This window comes from Sciurus vulgaris (genome assembly GCF_902686455.1).
Source record: "Sciurus vulgaris genome assembly, chromosome: 9".
In the NCBI taxonomy this organism is placed as follows: Eukaryota; Metazoa; Chordata; class Mammalia; order Rodentia; family Sciuridae; genus Sciurus; species Sciurus vulgaris.
In genome coordinates this window covers 56,581,766-56,600,479 of record NC_136469.1, presented here as the reverse complement: position 1 = coordinate 56,600,479, position 18,714 = coordinate 56,581,766, and the positions used below count along the sequence as shown (strand labels likewise).

Sequence of the window (18,714 nt, the reverse complement as noted above, 5' to 3'; positions counted from 1 at the left end):
ATCTACAGTGCTAAGTCCATTTCATCATACTACATATTATGTTTGTTGTACTTGTCAAAGCATATCTATGATATGTTGCCAAAATCTAACATGAAGATCTCTTTATTTTGCTTGACCTCTCAGCATGATCTAATGTCATTGACCATGTTTTATTATTTTGGCTTTTGATACCATACTCTTGGTTTTTTTCCTCCTTCACTGGATACTCCTCCACCTGCATTTTCTTCTTTGATTCTTCTAATCACTGGAATGTTCTCTATAAACATACTAGTTTTAGGTAGTTTTTCAATATGCTTGTGACTTCTTTCAATCTCTGCTCCCTTGCCCTCTTCATAGAATTCGAGACTGAACACCTACCTTAGATTTCTAATAATTATATAAAAATTAAATCAAGCAAAATAAAACATGTCCCCTCCCCTTTTCTTCCCTAGTCTTTTTCATTTGGTAAATAGCACAACCATCTACTCAAGCTCAAGACAAAATTCTACAAGCTAGGAGACTATTTCCTCACCCCTATTTTCAAAATATCACAAAAGTCTGTAGGCTCTGCCTACAAAACATCCATTCTCTTTTCTGCCACTTTATCCCAAACTTCTGTCATTGCTTCTTGGATATCTCATTTTCTTGTGAGATGGATCTCACTCCCCATCCCATGATCTGTTCACTGCAGAACAAATCGTTTTATAATGTAAAGCAAATCATATCACTCCCACAAAACTCACCACTGATTTCTCATCACACTAAATAACTTCCAAACTTATTCCATGAGTAAATAGTCTATTCAAAGCCCTACATGATTTGGTCCCTACCTATTTCTCCAAGTTCTTCTTGTACCATTTTCTCTACACTCCAGTTACAGCAATTTTTATTATTCTTCTAAAGAGCTAAGGTCATTCCTATTTTAGGCCTTTACCTGTAATACTCTGATCCTTAATATTTACATAACTAGCTCTTCTATTTTATGTATTTTTTAATTTTATGTATATGTAAAATATATATGTAAGATATATATACATATATTTATAAAATTTATTTTTATGTGTATTTATTTTATATATATGTAATATTATATTATATATACATAATACATACACACATATATGTGTGTGTGTGTATATATATATGAAAGAGCCAATAGATGGTGAGGTGGAGGGATGAATGGTATAAGAGAATGTGTATACTTTTAGGTGTGTGTCTTTGAGAAAATGAAGGGATACAATACAGGGAATATGTAGAAGTACTGGCTTCACACAAGAACATGAACATATATAAATATATATAATCTCACTGAGGTTTCAGCACAAATGCCAGCTTTTCAGAGAGGATCTCTCCAGCAAGCAATCTAAAGAAAGCCCTCTCCCAGTTTGACTTCACACTACTTTACTTCCTTTTTTAAAAAATTTTAGTTGTAGATGGACACAATACATTTATTTATTTTTATGTGGTGCTGAGGATTGAACCCAGTGTCTTACATCTGCTAGGCAAGCACTCTACCACTGAGCTACAACCCCACCCCTCTATTTTACTTCTTCACTGCATCTACCATTATCTAAAAGTCCTTGTTCATATATTGTTTACCTATTTACTTTTTATTTTTCTTTACTAGATTTAAGGTCCATGAGAACAGGGATTGTGCTAGTCTTAGCATTTTATTGACAATAATTAAAATAACAAAAAGTATATGATAAATGCTTATTCCTCAGCATGTCACTGGACTTCTCTGACACCCATTTGTGGATTTCTTAGTGTCAGATTTAGTTCTGGTCCAGAGAATACAACAGTGGATAAGTCATGGTTCCTTTGAAAGCTCATCCATTTATTCCATCAATAATGTTTACTGGCTATATATTATACTATGTTCCAGGTACTTCCCAGTAAAATGGGGTTTTATTAACTACCTATCTTACAGAAATGTCTAAACAGGGTGATTGTGAAAGTCATGTACAGAAGAAGTGCTATACATATGGTACTTTATCTACTACTCTTATGCACCTGCCTCTTTCCTTTTGTCTGGTAATAGAAACTTATGACAAAAGTCAAAAGAAAAGTAGCATTGTAAATTCTGATACAGAAAGTAATAAATATGAACATCTCTTTCACAGACACATAGCAATGAAATGTTTGGGGAATTAATTCTCTATGTGTGATAGTGGTGAATAATTTTTTGCAGTTCTCTTGCCCAAGAAACAATCCTATTTGACCTCATGAAAAATCTGGGAGTGTGCCATGTGGCCTCCCTAGATGCCAGCCTAGTCAATCACCACTCCCCACAGTCCAAGCTGATCTTTTTTTAGGTTCCGTGAGGACCAAGTGGGATCATGCAGAACTGTTATAAAACTTCTGATTGATCTGCTTGACACAGTATGTGTGCAACTACTGTTCTTCATCCTTCAAAAGCACTGAAAATCAATGCACTGATTTCCAGTACTTTTGAACACTTCTCCACATTTCCAATCACCAGAGCATGGGAAGGTTCGTTTGTAGAGATTCACCATTTGTATAACAGTCTAGGCTTAATAAAAAGAGTTTTGCAGTCAATCTTGACTAAAAGACCTTTCTTATTTGTAAGTACTTGGAAGGGGAGAGAAAGAAATAGAGGAAGAACAGAAAAGGGCATGTGTGATGAGTAAGGGGAAGGATAGCAAAGGTCTATTTCCCTGGGAGTCTGGGGGAGGAGCCGACTTATGCTTCTTAGTCTGAGGGGAAAAGTGTTCCTTGGGGCTACGGAAAGGGAAATAACGGTGGGGAAGGGCCTGGAAAGGCAGAATCCATAAAAATGGGCGTACCTACAACTTCTTTGGCAACCCTCACCGGCCCAGGTGCCCAGCAACGGTCCTGTAGTCCTCGCGCCTCTCCCGCCGCCGAGCTCACGCTATGGGGCGGGGCTTGTGGCAGAGGGCGGAACCGACAGCAGTGAGGCGGGGCTGGCGGTGGGTGGGGCCTGGGCCGGAGGAGACGGGCGGGGCGGAGAAGGTGGGGCGGGGCCGGGCCAGGGGAGATGGGGTGGGACTGGCTGTAGCGCATATAAGTGGCATCCTGACTGATTCCTCCAGGTGCCCTGAGAGTTTATTTTACCCTTTCCTTTAGATGTCTTCTGAATATTGACTTATTGAGTTTTTAAAGTCCAGGAACAAAGTTGACACTATTAGACATGGTGTCAACTATGCAAGCAGTGTCTAGGATTGCAGGTGCCAGAAGTAACTTGTCAAAATTCTGATTGTTTTCCCTGACCTGAACTAAGTTTATATGTGTCAAAGAGTAATACAGCATAGTCTCTGGAGTCAACTCTATCTGGGTTCAAAGTTCTGTCCTGTCACTTTCTACCTATGGGATCTAGACAAAGACAATCTCCCTGACCTTGTTTTCTCATCTGTAAAGGAGGTTGTGGTGCTGGTTTGAGTATAAATGAGAGAAGGCAAGTGTCTGAGACACCGTTAGGTACAAAGGAAACACTTAATAATCCTGTTATCAAAAATAAAACATTTTTATTTTTGCTCATGAAATCTTACAAGGAAATTTTCAAATGAAATCTGTTTTGGTTGAAGGTAGGTCCAGGAGCTTTGGGTTTTGTGTCCACACAGTGGTACATCAAGTTCCTCTAATGGAATTCCCAAGCTTCCTAAAATAGTTGAAAATCACTTTTATTGAAGAAAGCCCAAAATTTTTAGAAATACGAACTGTTCTTTCCTATCTAACTTCTGACACTCAAAACAACTTTTACTACTTAACATTGTATTCTATTTTGCCTCAGTGTTTTTTTCTAAAGTTATTTTGTACTCTGGGAATGTTTGCTTTCTCTTTTTCACATTTAACTCTGTTAAGGTGTAGATTCTAAATATCCCCTAAAAGCTCATATGCTATTGTCTTGGTTGCCAGTTTGTGGTGCTTGCTATTAAGAGGTTGTAGAAACCTGAAAATGTGGAACTTAGTGGAAGGAAGCTGTCATTGAGAGCATGCTATTAAAGGGGATGTTGGGACCCTCCCACCCCTTTTCTGTTTCTCATTTTGCTTCTTGGCCTCGAGGGGAGCAGCTTCTCTGCCATAACGTTCTGCCTTGTCACAGATCCAGAGGCAGCGGGACCAGCTGACTATGGACTGAAACCTCGGAAACAGTGACTTTAAATAAATCTTTCCTTCTTAGAAGTTGATTGTTTCAGGTATTCTTTCACAGTGAATGAAAGTGAGTGACTCAAATTGCAACTTTTTCCTACAATAAGAAACCATCTTTTTATTGTAGCACCTTCTTGTCTTCAGCATGGTGTAACTTTCCCAGCAAGGATTGAAATTATTTTATCCCTTGTTTTAAGAAAGTATACAGGTTCTTTGTCTTAGGGTAAGGAAAAGACTTTTTCTTGTGAGAAATGCAGTTAGATCCCCAAGGATACTGGAAAGAGGGACATATGGCAGAGCTGGGAGGGAGAACCTGTCACAGGAGTCTGATGGACACAATAACACTGCTCTATGCTCAAGACTCCTGGAGATTTGAGTGCTTTAGGATTCAATGTAAGGAAGACGAAGGGCGCATCAACAAAGCACTTTGAGAATTTTCACCAGGTCAGGGCTCAGGCTAGATTTAAGTTGCATGAATCATCTAAAACAGATGATATTTCTTGTTTCCAAAATGGCATGAAGCAATTTCTACCTGTTACGGAGAACTACATAAATGATTCATATGGAAGTACAATATTCTGAGACATTTAAATAATAATGTCTTTCATTTATTTAAAGACAATATAATGAAACTTTAACAATGGCTTTAGAAGTTTTAATCTATCTGATATCCTTGATTGTAAACAATTAATATAAATTTAAAATAATTAAATATTATATTCAAAAATGCAAAGAAAGCAAAAAATTTCCAGGAATGAGAACCTTACTTATACCAACATTTTCCACTATATTTTACATGATTAAAATAGTTTTAAAAATGCCTTCTACATTAGTAGTTTCTTATTTCTGGTTGCATTTCAATAAAATAAAAATTTGGCTAATGACCTATTAAGTATGATTTCAATGCCAACTCTTCTCTAACCTTATCTCTTGCTAATTCTCTATATCAAGCTCAAGTGCTAATCACTATGTTCCAGAATTCACTGTTTTCAAACTTTGCTAATCTACCAGCCTTCCACCTTATTATTCCCATGTTGACTTTACTCCCTGCTATTAATGCATCCATCCTAGTTCTCTCCACTCTGGAAGACCTATGTTAAGTATCACCTGCTCTAAGAGGTGTTCCTTAATTTCCCCACTAAGTTATAAATTGTTCATTTGAATTTCAGCTATTTGTACACCTCTTATTTCCTAATAAAGTTCTCAAAGGCAAGTGACATGTCTATTCATATTTGTATTCCCAAGGAAGTCAATCTCCTAAAATTCAAGTTCCATTAAAACAGAGCCATGAGATGTCTTTTTCATTACTGTATTACCTAGTACATAGCACAATGCCTGCACACAGTAGGCATGTAGTAAGTGCATTGGACAATTGAGACATGGAGAAACACTGTTTAGAACTGTCCTCAGAAATATGACACCCCTGTTATGACACAACTTTAAGAGCTGAAACCCAATTAGTCTGCCTGAAAAAAATTACTTCTCAGAAGGGACATGGATAACATTGACCATAGAAAAAAAGGTATTCAAAAAACAAGAATTTACCCTATTGGTTTAGCACTATCTTTGGAAATATGACTCTTTCATTATGAACTCAATTATGTGCTCCCATCCCCCATTCTTATGTTGAAGCCCCAACCCTCAGTGATAGTATTAGGGTATGGGGGTAATTAGGTTTAGATAAGACATGGGGGTAAGGCCTTCATGATGCAATTAGAGTGGCCTTGTAAGTAGAGATACCAGAAAAATTGTCTGCCCTCTCTTTGACGTGTGAGCACACAGTGAGTAGGTGGCCACTGGCAAGCCGGGAAGAGACAGTTTGCCAGAGCCTGACTGTGCTGGGATCCTGATCTTGAACTTCCAGTCTCCAAGAGAAGTAAGTTTCTGTTGTTTAAGGCATTCAGTTTATAGTATTTTGTTAGAACAACCAAGCTGACTAAAACAGATAAACAGACTAAGATCTGCACTGTTGTGAAGCAAGTAGTTATGTTTACTAAATGCCAACTGTGTTTCATGCCCTGTGCAAAATGCTAAAGATTCAAAGATGACTACCTCTCAGGAGTCAATGCAATAGGAGACAAATATGTAAACACTGAAAAAAGTATTATATAGGACTGGAGGTGTGGGTCAGTAGTAGAGCCCTTGCCAAGTATGTGTAAGGTCCTAGGTTTGATCCCAGCACCATAAAAAAGTGTTATATATCTTCTGACAGAAGTATGTATAGTAGACTAAAAGGCTAGAGAGGCTATTTGTTATGGGAATGTGATAAGTTCATTTGGTCAATAACAAATTAAGTTAACCCTGAGTTATCCAACTGAGTCAAGAATTAACTTTCAATGTGGTAATAAACACAGGGTTTTACATGGTGAGTCCTACAGAGTGGTCAGCCTTTTCCACTGTGACCTTCCCATCTCCACTGTCTATAATAGTAACATAGTCTAGCAATGAATAAATTCCTAGAAAGAATTTCTACTAATAGGCACAAATTTTAGAGATCCAGTGGAGGAAGTCAAAAGGCCAGTCAGTATTCAACAGATATTTTTGATGGTGGCTGCCCAGTAAAGAGAGGGAGGAAAGAACTTCATGTCTGACCTCGGACAGTGGAAGAGGCTGTAGGTAGTGGCTTCATGTACTCTTTAGTCCTTTCTATATTCTGTGGACTTCCATTTCTAATTCCTTGGGGCCCTGAATACTTTTTTTTTTGGTCAGGGGGATACCACTGAGCTACACCCCCAGCCCTATTTTGTATTTTATTTAGAGACAGGGTCTCACTGAGTTGCTTAGTGCCTTGCTTTTTGTTGAGGTTGACTTTGAACTCATGATCCTCCTGCCTCAGCCTCCCGAGCCACTGAGATTACAGGTGTACACCACCACACCCGGCCCTGAACACTTTTAATAGCATTCTGATTTAGCTAAACAAATTGAATTTTGAATAAGTTAATTAGTATTCAGATAGTTACTTGAAGAAAATGCTACTGATGATATGAAAACTGAATTCACAGTGTCACCATGCTGCCTTATATCCCTTTGGCTGGCAAAATCCTAGCCCTACTTTATTTGGGGAGCTTTGCCTAAACTGCACCACCTCTGGATTGATCGGATGCTCTTGCTATCAGCTCCCAGGCACCCTGATAATTCTGCACAATAGTACTTAAGCTATTTTGCAAACTTCTGTTTGCATCCTCTACTGGGCTGTCAAACTCTTAAGGAGGGGAACAGGACTAGTCTTGATGATGTGTCTGAATCACCAAAGGCTTTCTGTAAGTATAGTCCCCTCTTGATCTGTGGGTTTCATATCTGTGAGTTCAACAAACTGGGGATCAAAGATATTGGGGAAGCATTCCAGAAATTTCCAAACAGCAAAACTTGAATTTGTGGCATATTGAGTACATTACATGTGAGTCAATTATATGCAGGCATTGTATTAGGTATAATCTAGAGATGAGCTAATGTATACAAGAGGATGTGCCTCTGTTGTATACAAATACCACTCTATTTTATATAAGAAACTTAAGTATCCATACATTTTGTTATCTAATGGGGAGCTTGAAACTAACCCCCACTGATATCCAGGACAACTGTTATCTGTTGAAGGAATGAAACTTCAGAGTCTGTGAAAGTAGAGGAACAGGTGACCATTACAATTATGCCCCACCAAAGTGCACCTAATTAATGAAGTTCAGTTTGAAACATCCTTCTGACTTTTAGTATAAATGAATTCCATTCACATTGAGGAAAAAGAAACATGCAACTAATACGGTACCAAAGACTAACCAGAGTCAGGCTGACATAAAAATGAACTCCATTTAAAAGAAGTGAATATTAAGCTAGTTTTGAATAGAAGTGCCATGGTGGAAAGGGCTGGAATGATAATCTAATGGAGAGAAGAATAGACAGGCATTCTGGAGATTAGCTTTGTAGGATCAGAATATTCATAATTCATTCATTTAATACATATTTAATATCTACTTCAAGATTAGATTGTACTTTGAAGTTTAGATCAAAAAGGTTAGTTGGGATATGAAAAACAGCAACCAACACTTTGGAGATACACACACACACACATACACATACTTACACACACACACATACACACATTTAATTAATGTGTGTATCATGATAAAAACCTAAACTATATTTGAACATGATTCTTTGAGCAGCTGGGACAGAGATGATCTAGCGTTCCTAGAGGAATTTAGGGTGATATATAAAAGTAGAGATAGTCTGTCCCTAAGTGGGATAAAATATGACCTGTGCAGGTAAGCCTTTCCTCTCATTTTTTCTGCTGCCATGTCACAATGTCTGGAATTCCCCAAACACAAGTCAATCTTTTAGTTTAGTTACCATCTTTCAAAAATCTCTGACATGCAAGAATATATTGTTAAGTGAGAGTAAAGCCTAACACAATGGTGGCTCTGGCCAAATCTGAACTTTTCTTCCCCCTAGGGATATGGATGCTTAGGTAGAGATAGTTCTCAGCCTCCGCACAGCTGGATAATATCACCACCAATAGAAATAAGAGGAGAGATGTGTCTGACTTTTATATCACTTTCTTAAAAAGAAATGGCTTTACATGCATTTTCTTTTTTCCTATATCCTGAAGGCTAAAAAGAGGAGACATGGTAGAAATCCATCTTTAACCCAGGTCCTAAGCTCCAGCATGGCAGAGCTTCATGAAAGAAAGACATGAGTCTCAGAGAAGCTCCATGAGCAGACTGCCTCTGTTAGCATCAACAAACCACTGGTTTCATGAGAGGGAAATAGAATTTTGTTTTCTTTAGAGAATTTTTTTTAATTTCCTCCTCATGGCAACTTATATTATCCCAATTAATGTGACATTTATGAGGCTGGCAAAAATTTGAAAATTAGCTTGCTCTCACCTAGAAAATTGGAAAAGCCCAAAGATTTGGGTCATAAGAAACAAATAAGGGCTGGATCAGGGCACTGGCACAAGGGAAAGTAGGTTCAGAAGGGCCACTGACATGAGGACTGAGTAGCCAGGTAGGGAATGGATAGGTTCTTTTAACATCTGAATGGAGTAAGACCAAGAATCAGTGAAAATACTTTGTGTACTTTAAAATTTTGAAGGGGTTCTATCCCCAGCACCACCAAAAAAAAAAAAAAATTTTTTTTTTTTTGGTGGGACCAATCAGTTACAATAGTTCATAGAAAGTGAGTAAGAAAGGTAGAGATAGGGAAGGAGCAGAAAAGTAAGGGCAGAAATTGACAAGGGACTGCATTTTGGTGTTTAAAAATAAAAGAGAAGCCAGAAACAATTCAAGAGAAGCCAGAAACAATGAGAGCTCTGGTGACATGAATTGTGACACTGTTAAAAGGAATTTAGAGCAAGCTATTGGATAGTTGAGGAGGGGACTGAACTTGGTCTTTACCATGTTAATTTTAAATTGTGGTAGTATAGTATAGTAGATATGTCCTTATACAAATTAAGATACAGGACAAGGGATGTCTGGGGGAAAAAAGACAGCCATAGAGAGATTAGGGCTGGAGATGTAGAGCATTTCAACCCATATGCCAAAGGCAAGGGCTAAAAATACTGTTTAAAGAGACAGTCCCACTTTCGGTTCTATTACATTTTAAATGTAAACATTACATATATCAGTACCCATTCTGATGAAATTGACTTTTGGTAGAAGCTTTTTATCATTGGGTTCAGCATTTTTCTTTCATCTCTAAACTGGTAAAGAAGTCTCTCCTTGAACCTCATCTTGATTTTGCTGTTCAAATTTCTGGAGAAGCCTGGGACCCAGCAAACCAATAAGTAGACTTCCAATTGGGGCTGTGATGAGGATGGCCAAAAATGCCACTGTCAACACATCCATTCCGTATTCTTCCAACTCTTTCTCTCCATGTGATCTTGCTGTGTCCAAAGCCACAGATCCTATTGCAGCCTACAAAAGTTTAAGGGCAAGATTGAAAATAAGACAAGCACCTATATTAAAAAGTGACATGTTATCATTTGCAGAAACAACATTCTTATTCTTTGGCTCAACTAAGAAAGTTGTATTTGTCTTCTTTCAACATCTACTGCACTGGTTTTGATTATCTCCAAACTCTGCTCTTGCATGGGGACAGATTGATGACTCAAATGTACCTATTTGCATAAGGCTGGGTAATAATGATCAGGCACCTACATTTCAAAACACCAGGCAAATATAGACTGACTATTAATCAAATTAGCCTGAAGTTCTATATAACAAATTTCTTTGGAGTGAAGATGAAACTTACTGATTGTTTCATTCATTTATCTTTACAAGTTTGAAATTAAAATGATTTGTAAAAACACTAATATTTATTGGAAGATGGTGAAGTTTTAAATGAATAAGTATTTGGAGCCTGAATTAATCTTCCCAACAGCATGAAATATGAAAGCAACAGAGACTTTTAAAACTTGAAGTTAATCTTATTAGATATTCATTTAACTCTGCCTCCAGAGTTGGTGAAATGTTTTATTTAAAATGTATCTCCTAGAAAGTAGTATGAAAATTCTCATTTTCTTTTAGAGGACAAATGTATTATTATGAATGCACATTGGGAAAGATGTATTGATCAATGTGGTTAACCTCATTCCACAGCAGAAAAATGTACACCTCTAAGATACTAAAACAGAAAAGAAAATATTACACATCAGACACAATGGCAGAGACTACTAGTTGCCCACAAATATCTGAATGCTCCTTTTTCCTTCTATAATAAAACTCCCTAGTTTTCTCTGGTCACACTGCTGTTCAATCAGAAAACTTCTATTCTTTTCAGCCTCTTTTGCAACTAGATGAGCTCTGTACCTAAGTTCTGGCCGCTAAGAAGTGCGTGGAAGTAATAATTGCTACTTATAATTGTTCCTGAAAGGAATGCATATATGTACTCAATTCATTTCTCCCTTCAAATTGGATGAAAAATAGTGAAAGTTTGACAGGTCTGGAATGTCCATGCTCAATTGTTGGTAAAAGATTAAAAACAAAACAAAACTGTCTCATTTAGTCCCTATACACAGAGGCTCTTTGTTATTGTGGGTTACACTGTTTCATAACTAATTTCAACATTTTATGAATTCTTGGGCGTGCTTCACACATTACATTACAATGCATACTTCTCTTTCAGTTTTCTATTGTGTGTTGTTATTGTTTGGATATTTAATGTCCCCCCAAAAGCTCATGTGTTAGGTAATGCAGGAATGTTTGGAGGTGAGATAAATAGATTATGACAGATGTAAACCTCCCCACTGGATTAGCGCATATAATGGATTAATAATGTGAATGGATTACTGGGTGGTAACAGTAGGCTAGAGGACAGGTCACAGAGAGGAATGTTCGTACACTATATCTTGTTTCTGGTTCCTCTCTTGCTTTTACCTCTTCTTGGCTGCTTGAGCTGAACAGCTTTCTTCTGCCATGCCCTTCTGCCGGGATGTTCTGCCTCTTCTCAGGCCCAGGGCAATGAGCTGGCCAAACATGAACCAAACCTCTGAAAGCATGAGCCCAACATAAACCTTTCCTCCTCTAAGTCATTGTTGCAGGTAATTTGGTCAAAGTGATGAAAAGCTGATGAGTACATGTGTGTATATGTATGTACATTTTAGGGTTTGCATATATGCTGAATTGTGATTTCAAATACATTTCTTTTGGCAGATCACAGACAAAAAATGATTAAAAACACTAATATCAGTAATATAGAAAATACATATACTAGAAAGTCTTATTTCTTCTTAGTGCCAACAGAAGGAAAAATAAAATTCTATATAACACATCTGGAGATGATTTAAAGCATATGAGAGTGTGTGCATATATTACATGCAAATACTATGACATTTTATATAAGGAACTTGAGTGTCTGCAGAAGTTTGTATTCAGGTAGGGTCCTGAAACTCATTCCTCATGGGTACTGAGAGATGATTATACTTATTTCCACAATACTTACATTATCCAACATATCCTAGATAATTTTACTTATTTTAAATGTTGTTTTAATGGTAGGAGAGTACTATCTTTAAAATTTTAACATTTAGAAACAAATCTTTCCTACATAAGGTATTGTCATTATTTTGATATTTATCTATTGAAGTTACCAAAAGTTTTATGGAAGCTGAAAACACTGTGAAGGAGAAATTATTCCATTTATTTCTGAGCCATTATGTCTCTGAAATCTTTGAAAGTCTGACGGAAAAAAATTTTTTTGTCCTGGAATAATGCCAAAACCAGGGCCTCACAAAATATCTGAGATGTAATTACAGAACATACACATCTTCCAAAGTCTCTTAAATTAAGAATATCTAATTTTCATTTCATGACAATAAAAGTTTACATACTTCAATCATTGCCAAATAATCAGGGATAGAACCAATCTTGTTAGAAGTAATTAATCTGGAAATACACAATATGATCAGGGATGTATTACATTTGCAACAAATAATAATCTAGACAGTTCTTATTTAATTAGCAATTATAGGTATTCTAAGGCACGCTTGGTCAACAATTTCAAGCATCTATCTGGAAGTGACTTCTTTGTTCATTTGAGTGCACAAATTTTTTGTCAAGTGATCCAGACACATGTCAGAAGGTTCAGCTAGTTATGAATAATTAATATCAAGTAATGATCTAGGAATGAATATAATAGTCCTCCCTTATCTGTGGGGGATATATTTCAAGATCCTTAGTGGATCTATGAAATTCTAGATAGCCCTAAACCCTACATGTTTTCCTACCTACCATGTTTTCCCTCCTTGTGAAGAACTTTTACCATTTAAACTAAAGGTTAAAAGAAGCCCTTTATGGTTTTCTTTGGCATGTCCCAATTGCCAGCATCACTACTCTTGCACTTTGGGGCCATTATTGAGTAAAACAAGGATCACTTGAAAACAAGCATTGCAAGAATGCAACAGTCCATCTGATAACTAAGACAAATATTAGGTGACTACTAGGTGAGTAGTGTATGTAGTGTGGATACTCCGGACAAAGGAATGATTAATATCCCCAGGCAAGACAAAGCAGGATGGAACAGTATGATGCAACATTTCATGATGGTACACAAAATAGCATGCAGTTCAAAACTTAAGAACTATTTATTTCTAGCATTTTTCACAATATTTTTGGACTGGGTTGGCCATAGGTAAGAGTAACTACAGAATGAAACTGAATAAAGGAGGACTACTGTAAAGCATTTTTTTCTGAGTTTTTCTTCAATAAATCTTTTCCCAATTATGTATGAAATCTCTGACAAATCATAATTTATCCTAATCTTATTGACATTAAATTTTCTCAAAACATTAAGATGGACCATGCCATTTCTGTTTTACTCTCTTCGGGGAAGATAATGAAATAAAAAGAATTTAAAACTCTCTCCTTTAGTGATTTAGAGAGCTCAATGTATAAAAATGCAATCCATTCTCTCCTGTCACCACTGGTTTCTAGTATTGTAGGGGTTTATTGGAATTTTAGTTATATGATGGTGATGTAAAGAAATTTAAATAAGCCATTACATTTAATCACCAATATACCAAAAATAAAAATTTTAAAGAGTATATTGGTCTAAACCTTTCCCAAATCCACCTCAAGTATTAATTTTCACAAAATTTAAACAAGTCTTATTTGTCATCCTAAGGAGTTCTATAGAAACAACAGTAAAAGTGCTAAGCCATCCTACCCATCATTACCTGGACTGTGGCCTTCGGAAGCCATGCAAAAGAAATGAATATCTTTTCCTTTATGTTAAAACCAGCAAAACACACCATCAGAAATGTAGTCAAAATTCGTAGCAATACTGCAATGCCCAAGGTGGCAACACAAAGGCCTGTAAGAAATAACTTCATTTTTAGAAATAATATACTAGTGGAGAAATTATATCTCATATATAGTTACTGATTCAAAATAATACTAACAGGAATGATTTTAAAACAAATATTTCAACAATTAGGCATTATCTATGAAAAAAATTCATATTAAGGATTGATCAGGCAATTTGTTTAAAAACAGACATTTCCCTTAAATTAAAAACAAATTAGGATCCAAGATGGTGGACGAGAGGGAGGCTGTATTCTTTGTCACTCCATAACTCGGGTTTCAAGCAGAGGAAAATGTTTTTCTGTGAGGCAGTCTTTGCTGCTTATTGATCCCGTGCTGTTTTACCCTTTTTGTCCACCTCAATCACCTGCAGTCTGCCAGCATATCGATTACTTTTTGAGTGCAGATTGCTCACTGACTGCCACCTATCATCTGTCATTTGCCCATTTGCCTGCCTCTTGCCTGCCCATTTCACCTGTCCATCACCTACTGCCTGAGGTCCACCCATGGATCATCTGCTGGTAGCCTGCAAACTGCCCGCAGTCCACCAGCAGATCGCCAGCTGCCTGCTGTTGCCTGGAAGTCCACTGTCAAGTACCCCACGGGTTTGGTTACAAGTGGCTACTACCATTTGGGGACAACAGCCAGGACATGCAGGACCCCTGGCCCGACTGACCACATCCCACATGGACTTGGCACCGACATCCTGAGCTGCAGCTCCCCATTTGCCAACATATTTGGAATCCAGTACGATCATCTTGGATTATCCTGGAAGTGGAAGCTACCATGTTTAGGTGGAGCAAATCCCATTCTGAGATGCGTGCTGGATACTGGAAGCTCATTGTCAGGTTCCTCTCCTGCATCAGGCTACTGAAGACAGGGAGGTTTAAATAGTATGTGTTATTGTGTAGATTTTTTTTTTCCTTTTTAAAAATTTTAAAGTTTTTATTTCTTTATTTTTCCTGACTTCCTTTTGTTCACCTGTTTCCTCAGTCTCTTTCTCCCTTTTCTCATGCTAACAACCAACTTCTTTTGATTACACTTTCACTCTTCCTACTATCTAGAACTTCTATATACTCTTTTGCTTATCCCATTAACAGTTACATCCTACACCCCTCCCCATTTGTCCCCCATTAGAAACTGCAGACCTCATTGCACATCTATTTGTTATACTGTAGATAATAACTGAACTCATCCTCTCTGTTTATTATGACAATATTGTTAACAGCTTCATAGGGGCTATGTGGTTTAGAGCTGCATATTGTCTGTACTGGGTGCTGCAAATATTGATTTCTCCCTTAAAGAAGAGGTTCTGGAAGCCTGAAGGGTCACTATAAGCCTATGGGGGGGACCCAGATCTGCATTGCTAGAGGGAAAGATAAGTAAACAACATGAAAAAACAAGGAAAGAAAGTGTTCCAAACAAGCCAAGATTCTATATTAAAAGAATCCAATGACACCATGGTAGAAGAAATGTCAGAAAAGGAGTTTAGAATACACATAATTAAAGTGATTTGTGAAGCAAAGGATGAGAGAAGAGAGCAAATGCAGGCAACAAATGATCACTCCAATAAGCAGTTGAAAGAGCAACTTCAGGAAGCAAAAGATCACTTCAACAAAGAGATCAAGATTCTAGAAAAACAAAACAAAACAAACAAACAGAAATCCTTGAAATGAAGGAAGCAAACAAATAAAAAACTCAATGGAAAGCATCACCAACAGACTAGATCACTTGGAAGACAGAACCTCAGAAAATGAAGACAAAATGTTTAATCTTGGTGGTAAGAAATCATGAACAGACTCTCCAAGAACTATGGAATATCATGAAAAGACCAAATTTAAAGGGCTGGGGAGATAGCTCAGTCAGTAGAGTGCTTGCCTTGCAAGCACAAGGTCCTGGGTTCGATCCCCAGCACTGCAAAAAAAAAAAAAAAGACCAAATTTAAGAATTATTGGGACTGAGGAAGGCACAGAGATACAAACCAAAGGAATGAACAACCTATTCAATGAAATAATATCAGAAAATTTTCCAAACCTGATGAATGAAATGGGAAATCAAATACAAGAGGCTTACAGAACACCAGATGCACAAAATTACAACAGATCCACATCAAGGCACATTATAATAAAAATGTCTAACATACAAAATAAAGGTAGGATTTTAAAGGCTGCACGAGAAAAGCATCAGATTACATATAGGGGGAAAACAATATGGATATCAGAAAATTTCTCAGTCCAGACCCTAAAAGGTAGAAGGGCCTGGAACAACATTTCAAACTCTAAAAGAACATGGTTTCCAACCAAGAATCTTATACCCAGCAAAATAACCTTCAGATTTGAAGATGAAATAAAATCCTTCCATGATAAATGAAAATTAAAAGAATTTACAAATAGAAAGCCTGTACTACAGAACATTCTCAGTAAAATATTCCACGAGGAGGAAATGAAAAACAACAATGTAGGTCAGCAAAGGGAGGAACTACCTTAAAGGGAAAAAACCAATCAAAGGAGAAACCAAGACAAATTAAAAACCAAAACTAAGCCAAAATGACTGGGAATACAAATTATATCTCAATAATAACTCTGACTGTTAGTGACCCAAACTCATCATTCAAAACACACAGACTGGCAGACTGGATTAAAAAGCAAGACCCAATAATATCCTGCCTTCAAGAGACTCATCTCAGAAAAAGACATCCACAGACTAAAGGTGAAAGGATGGGAAAAAGAACTACCAAGCACGTGAACTCAGTAAAAAAGCTGGGGTTTCCATCCTTATATCAGATAAATTTGGACATCAAGCCTAAGTTAGTAAGAAGGGATAAAGAAGGACATTTCATACAGCTTAAGGTAACCATAAATCAGGAAGACATAATAATTTTAAATATTTATGCCCCAAAGAATGGCACATCCATTACATCAAACAAATCTTTCTCAATTCCAGAAATCAAATAGACCACAACCAATAATTCTGGGTGACTTTAACACATTGCTGTCACCACTGGATAGATCTTCCAAACAAAAACTAAACAATGAAACCACAGAACTCAATAACACAATCAATAATGTAGACTTAACAGGCATATATAGAAAATTCTATCTATCAATGAGTAAATACACTTTCTTCTCAGCAGTATATGGATCTTTCTCTAAAATAGACAATATGTTATGCCACAAAGCAGCCCTTAGTAAATGCAAAATAATAAGAGATACTACCTTGTATTCTATCAGATCAAAATGGAATGAAATTAGAAATCAATGACAAAATAAAAAACAGAAACTACTCCAACACCTGGAGACTAAATAACATGCTACTGAATGAAGCATGGATAACAGAAAACATCAGGGAGGAGATTTAAAAAATTCTTAGAGGTAAATGAGAATGACAATACAACATATCAAAATCTCTGGGACACTATGAAAGCAATATTAAGAGGAAAATTCATTGCATGGAGTGCATTCAAGAAAAGAATAAAAAGTCAACAACTAAATGACCTTACATTACATCTCAAAGCCCTAGAAAAAGAACAGAACAACACCAAAAGTAGTAGAAGACAGGAAATAATTAAAATCAGAGCTGAAATCAGTGAAATTGAAACAAAAGAAACAATTCAAAAAATTGACAAAACAAATAGTTGGTTCTTTGAAAAAGTAAACAAAATAGACAAACCCTAGCCACACTAACAGAGAGAAAGAAATCTCAACTAAAAATTCATGATGAAAAAGGAAATATCATGACAAACACCATTGAGATACATAACATAATTAGAAGCTACTTTGAAAATCTATACTCCAACAAAACAGAAAATATCAAAGACATCGACAAATTTCTAGAGATATATGATCCTCCCAAACTGAACCAGGAGGACATTTAAATTTAAACAGATCAGTTTAAAGCAATGAAATAGAAGAATCCATTAAAAGCCTACCAACCAAGAAAAGCCCAGGACCAGATGGATTCTCAGCTGAGTTCTTCAAGACCTCAAAGGAGAACTTATACCAATACTCCTCAAAGTATTTCATGAAATAGAAAAGGAGGGAACCCTTCCAAATTCATTCTATGAAACTAGTATCACTCTGATACCAAAACCAGACAAAGACACATTAAGGAAAGAAAACTTTAGACTAATATCTCTGATGGATATAGATGCAAAAATCCTTAACAAAATTCAGGCAAATAACATACAAAAACATATTAAGAAGATAGTGCACCACAATCAAGTGGGGTTCATCCCAGGCATGCAAGGTTGGATCAACATCCGGAAATCAATAAATGTAATTCATCACATCAATAGACTTAAGGTTAAGAATCAGATGATTATTTTAATAGATGCGGAGAAAGTGTTTGACAAAATACAACACCCCTTCATGCTCAGAACACTAGAAAAAATAGGGATAGTAGGAACATTCTCAACATTGTAAAGGCTATTTATGCTAAGCCCACGGCCAACATCATTCTTAGTGGAGAAAAACTGAAAGTATTCCCTTTAAAAACTGGAACAAGACAGGGATGCCCTCTTTCACCACTTCTATTCAACACTGTGCTTGAAATACTAGCCAGAGTATTTAGACAGACCAAAGAAATTAAAGGGATATGAATAGGAAAAGAACTCAAGCTGTCACTATTTGCTGATGACATGATTCTATATTTAGAGGATACAAAAAACTCCACCAGAAAACTTTTAGCCCTAAAAAAACGAATTCAGCAAAATAACAGGATATAAAACCAACACACATAAATCTAATGCATTTTTATTCATAAGCAATTAATTATCTTAAAGAGAACTGAAGAAAACAAGTCCATTCACATT

At 36.6% G+C, this 18,714-nt stretch overlaps 1 protein-coding gene across 3 annotated transcripts in view; it reads right to left on the bottom strand.

Annotated features, from left to right (window-relative positions):
- The window catches only part of SLC9B2 (solute carrier family 9 member B2), a 138,845-nt gene that overhangs the window by 70,008 nt on the left and 50,123 nt on the right, over nt 1-18,714 (bottom strand). The window contains exons 11-12 of one of the 3 annotated variants that reach the window (XM_079154686.1): nt 13,853-13,914; nt 3,197-10,019 (exon numbers count right to left, since the gene is read on the bottom strand). The exons of 1 other annotated variant lie outside the window; for it this stretch is intronic. In XM_079154686.1, the coding sequence (XP_079010812.1) occupies nt 9,801-10,019; nt 13,853-13,914 (281 nt within the window). In that variant the 3' untranslated portion in view covers nt 3,197-9,800. Of the gene's footprint in view, nt 1-3,196; nt 10,020-13,777; nt 13,915-18,714 lie in introns of those variants that run through there. One more of the 3 variants, XM_079154685.1, reaches the window with a different exon arrangement.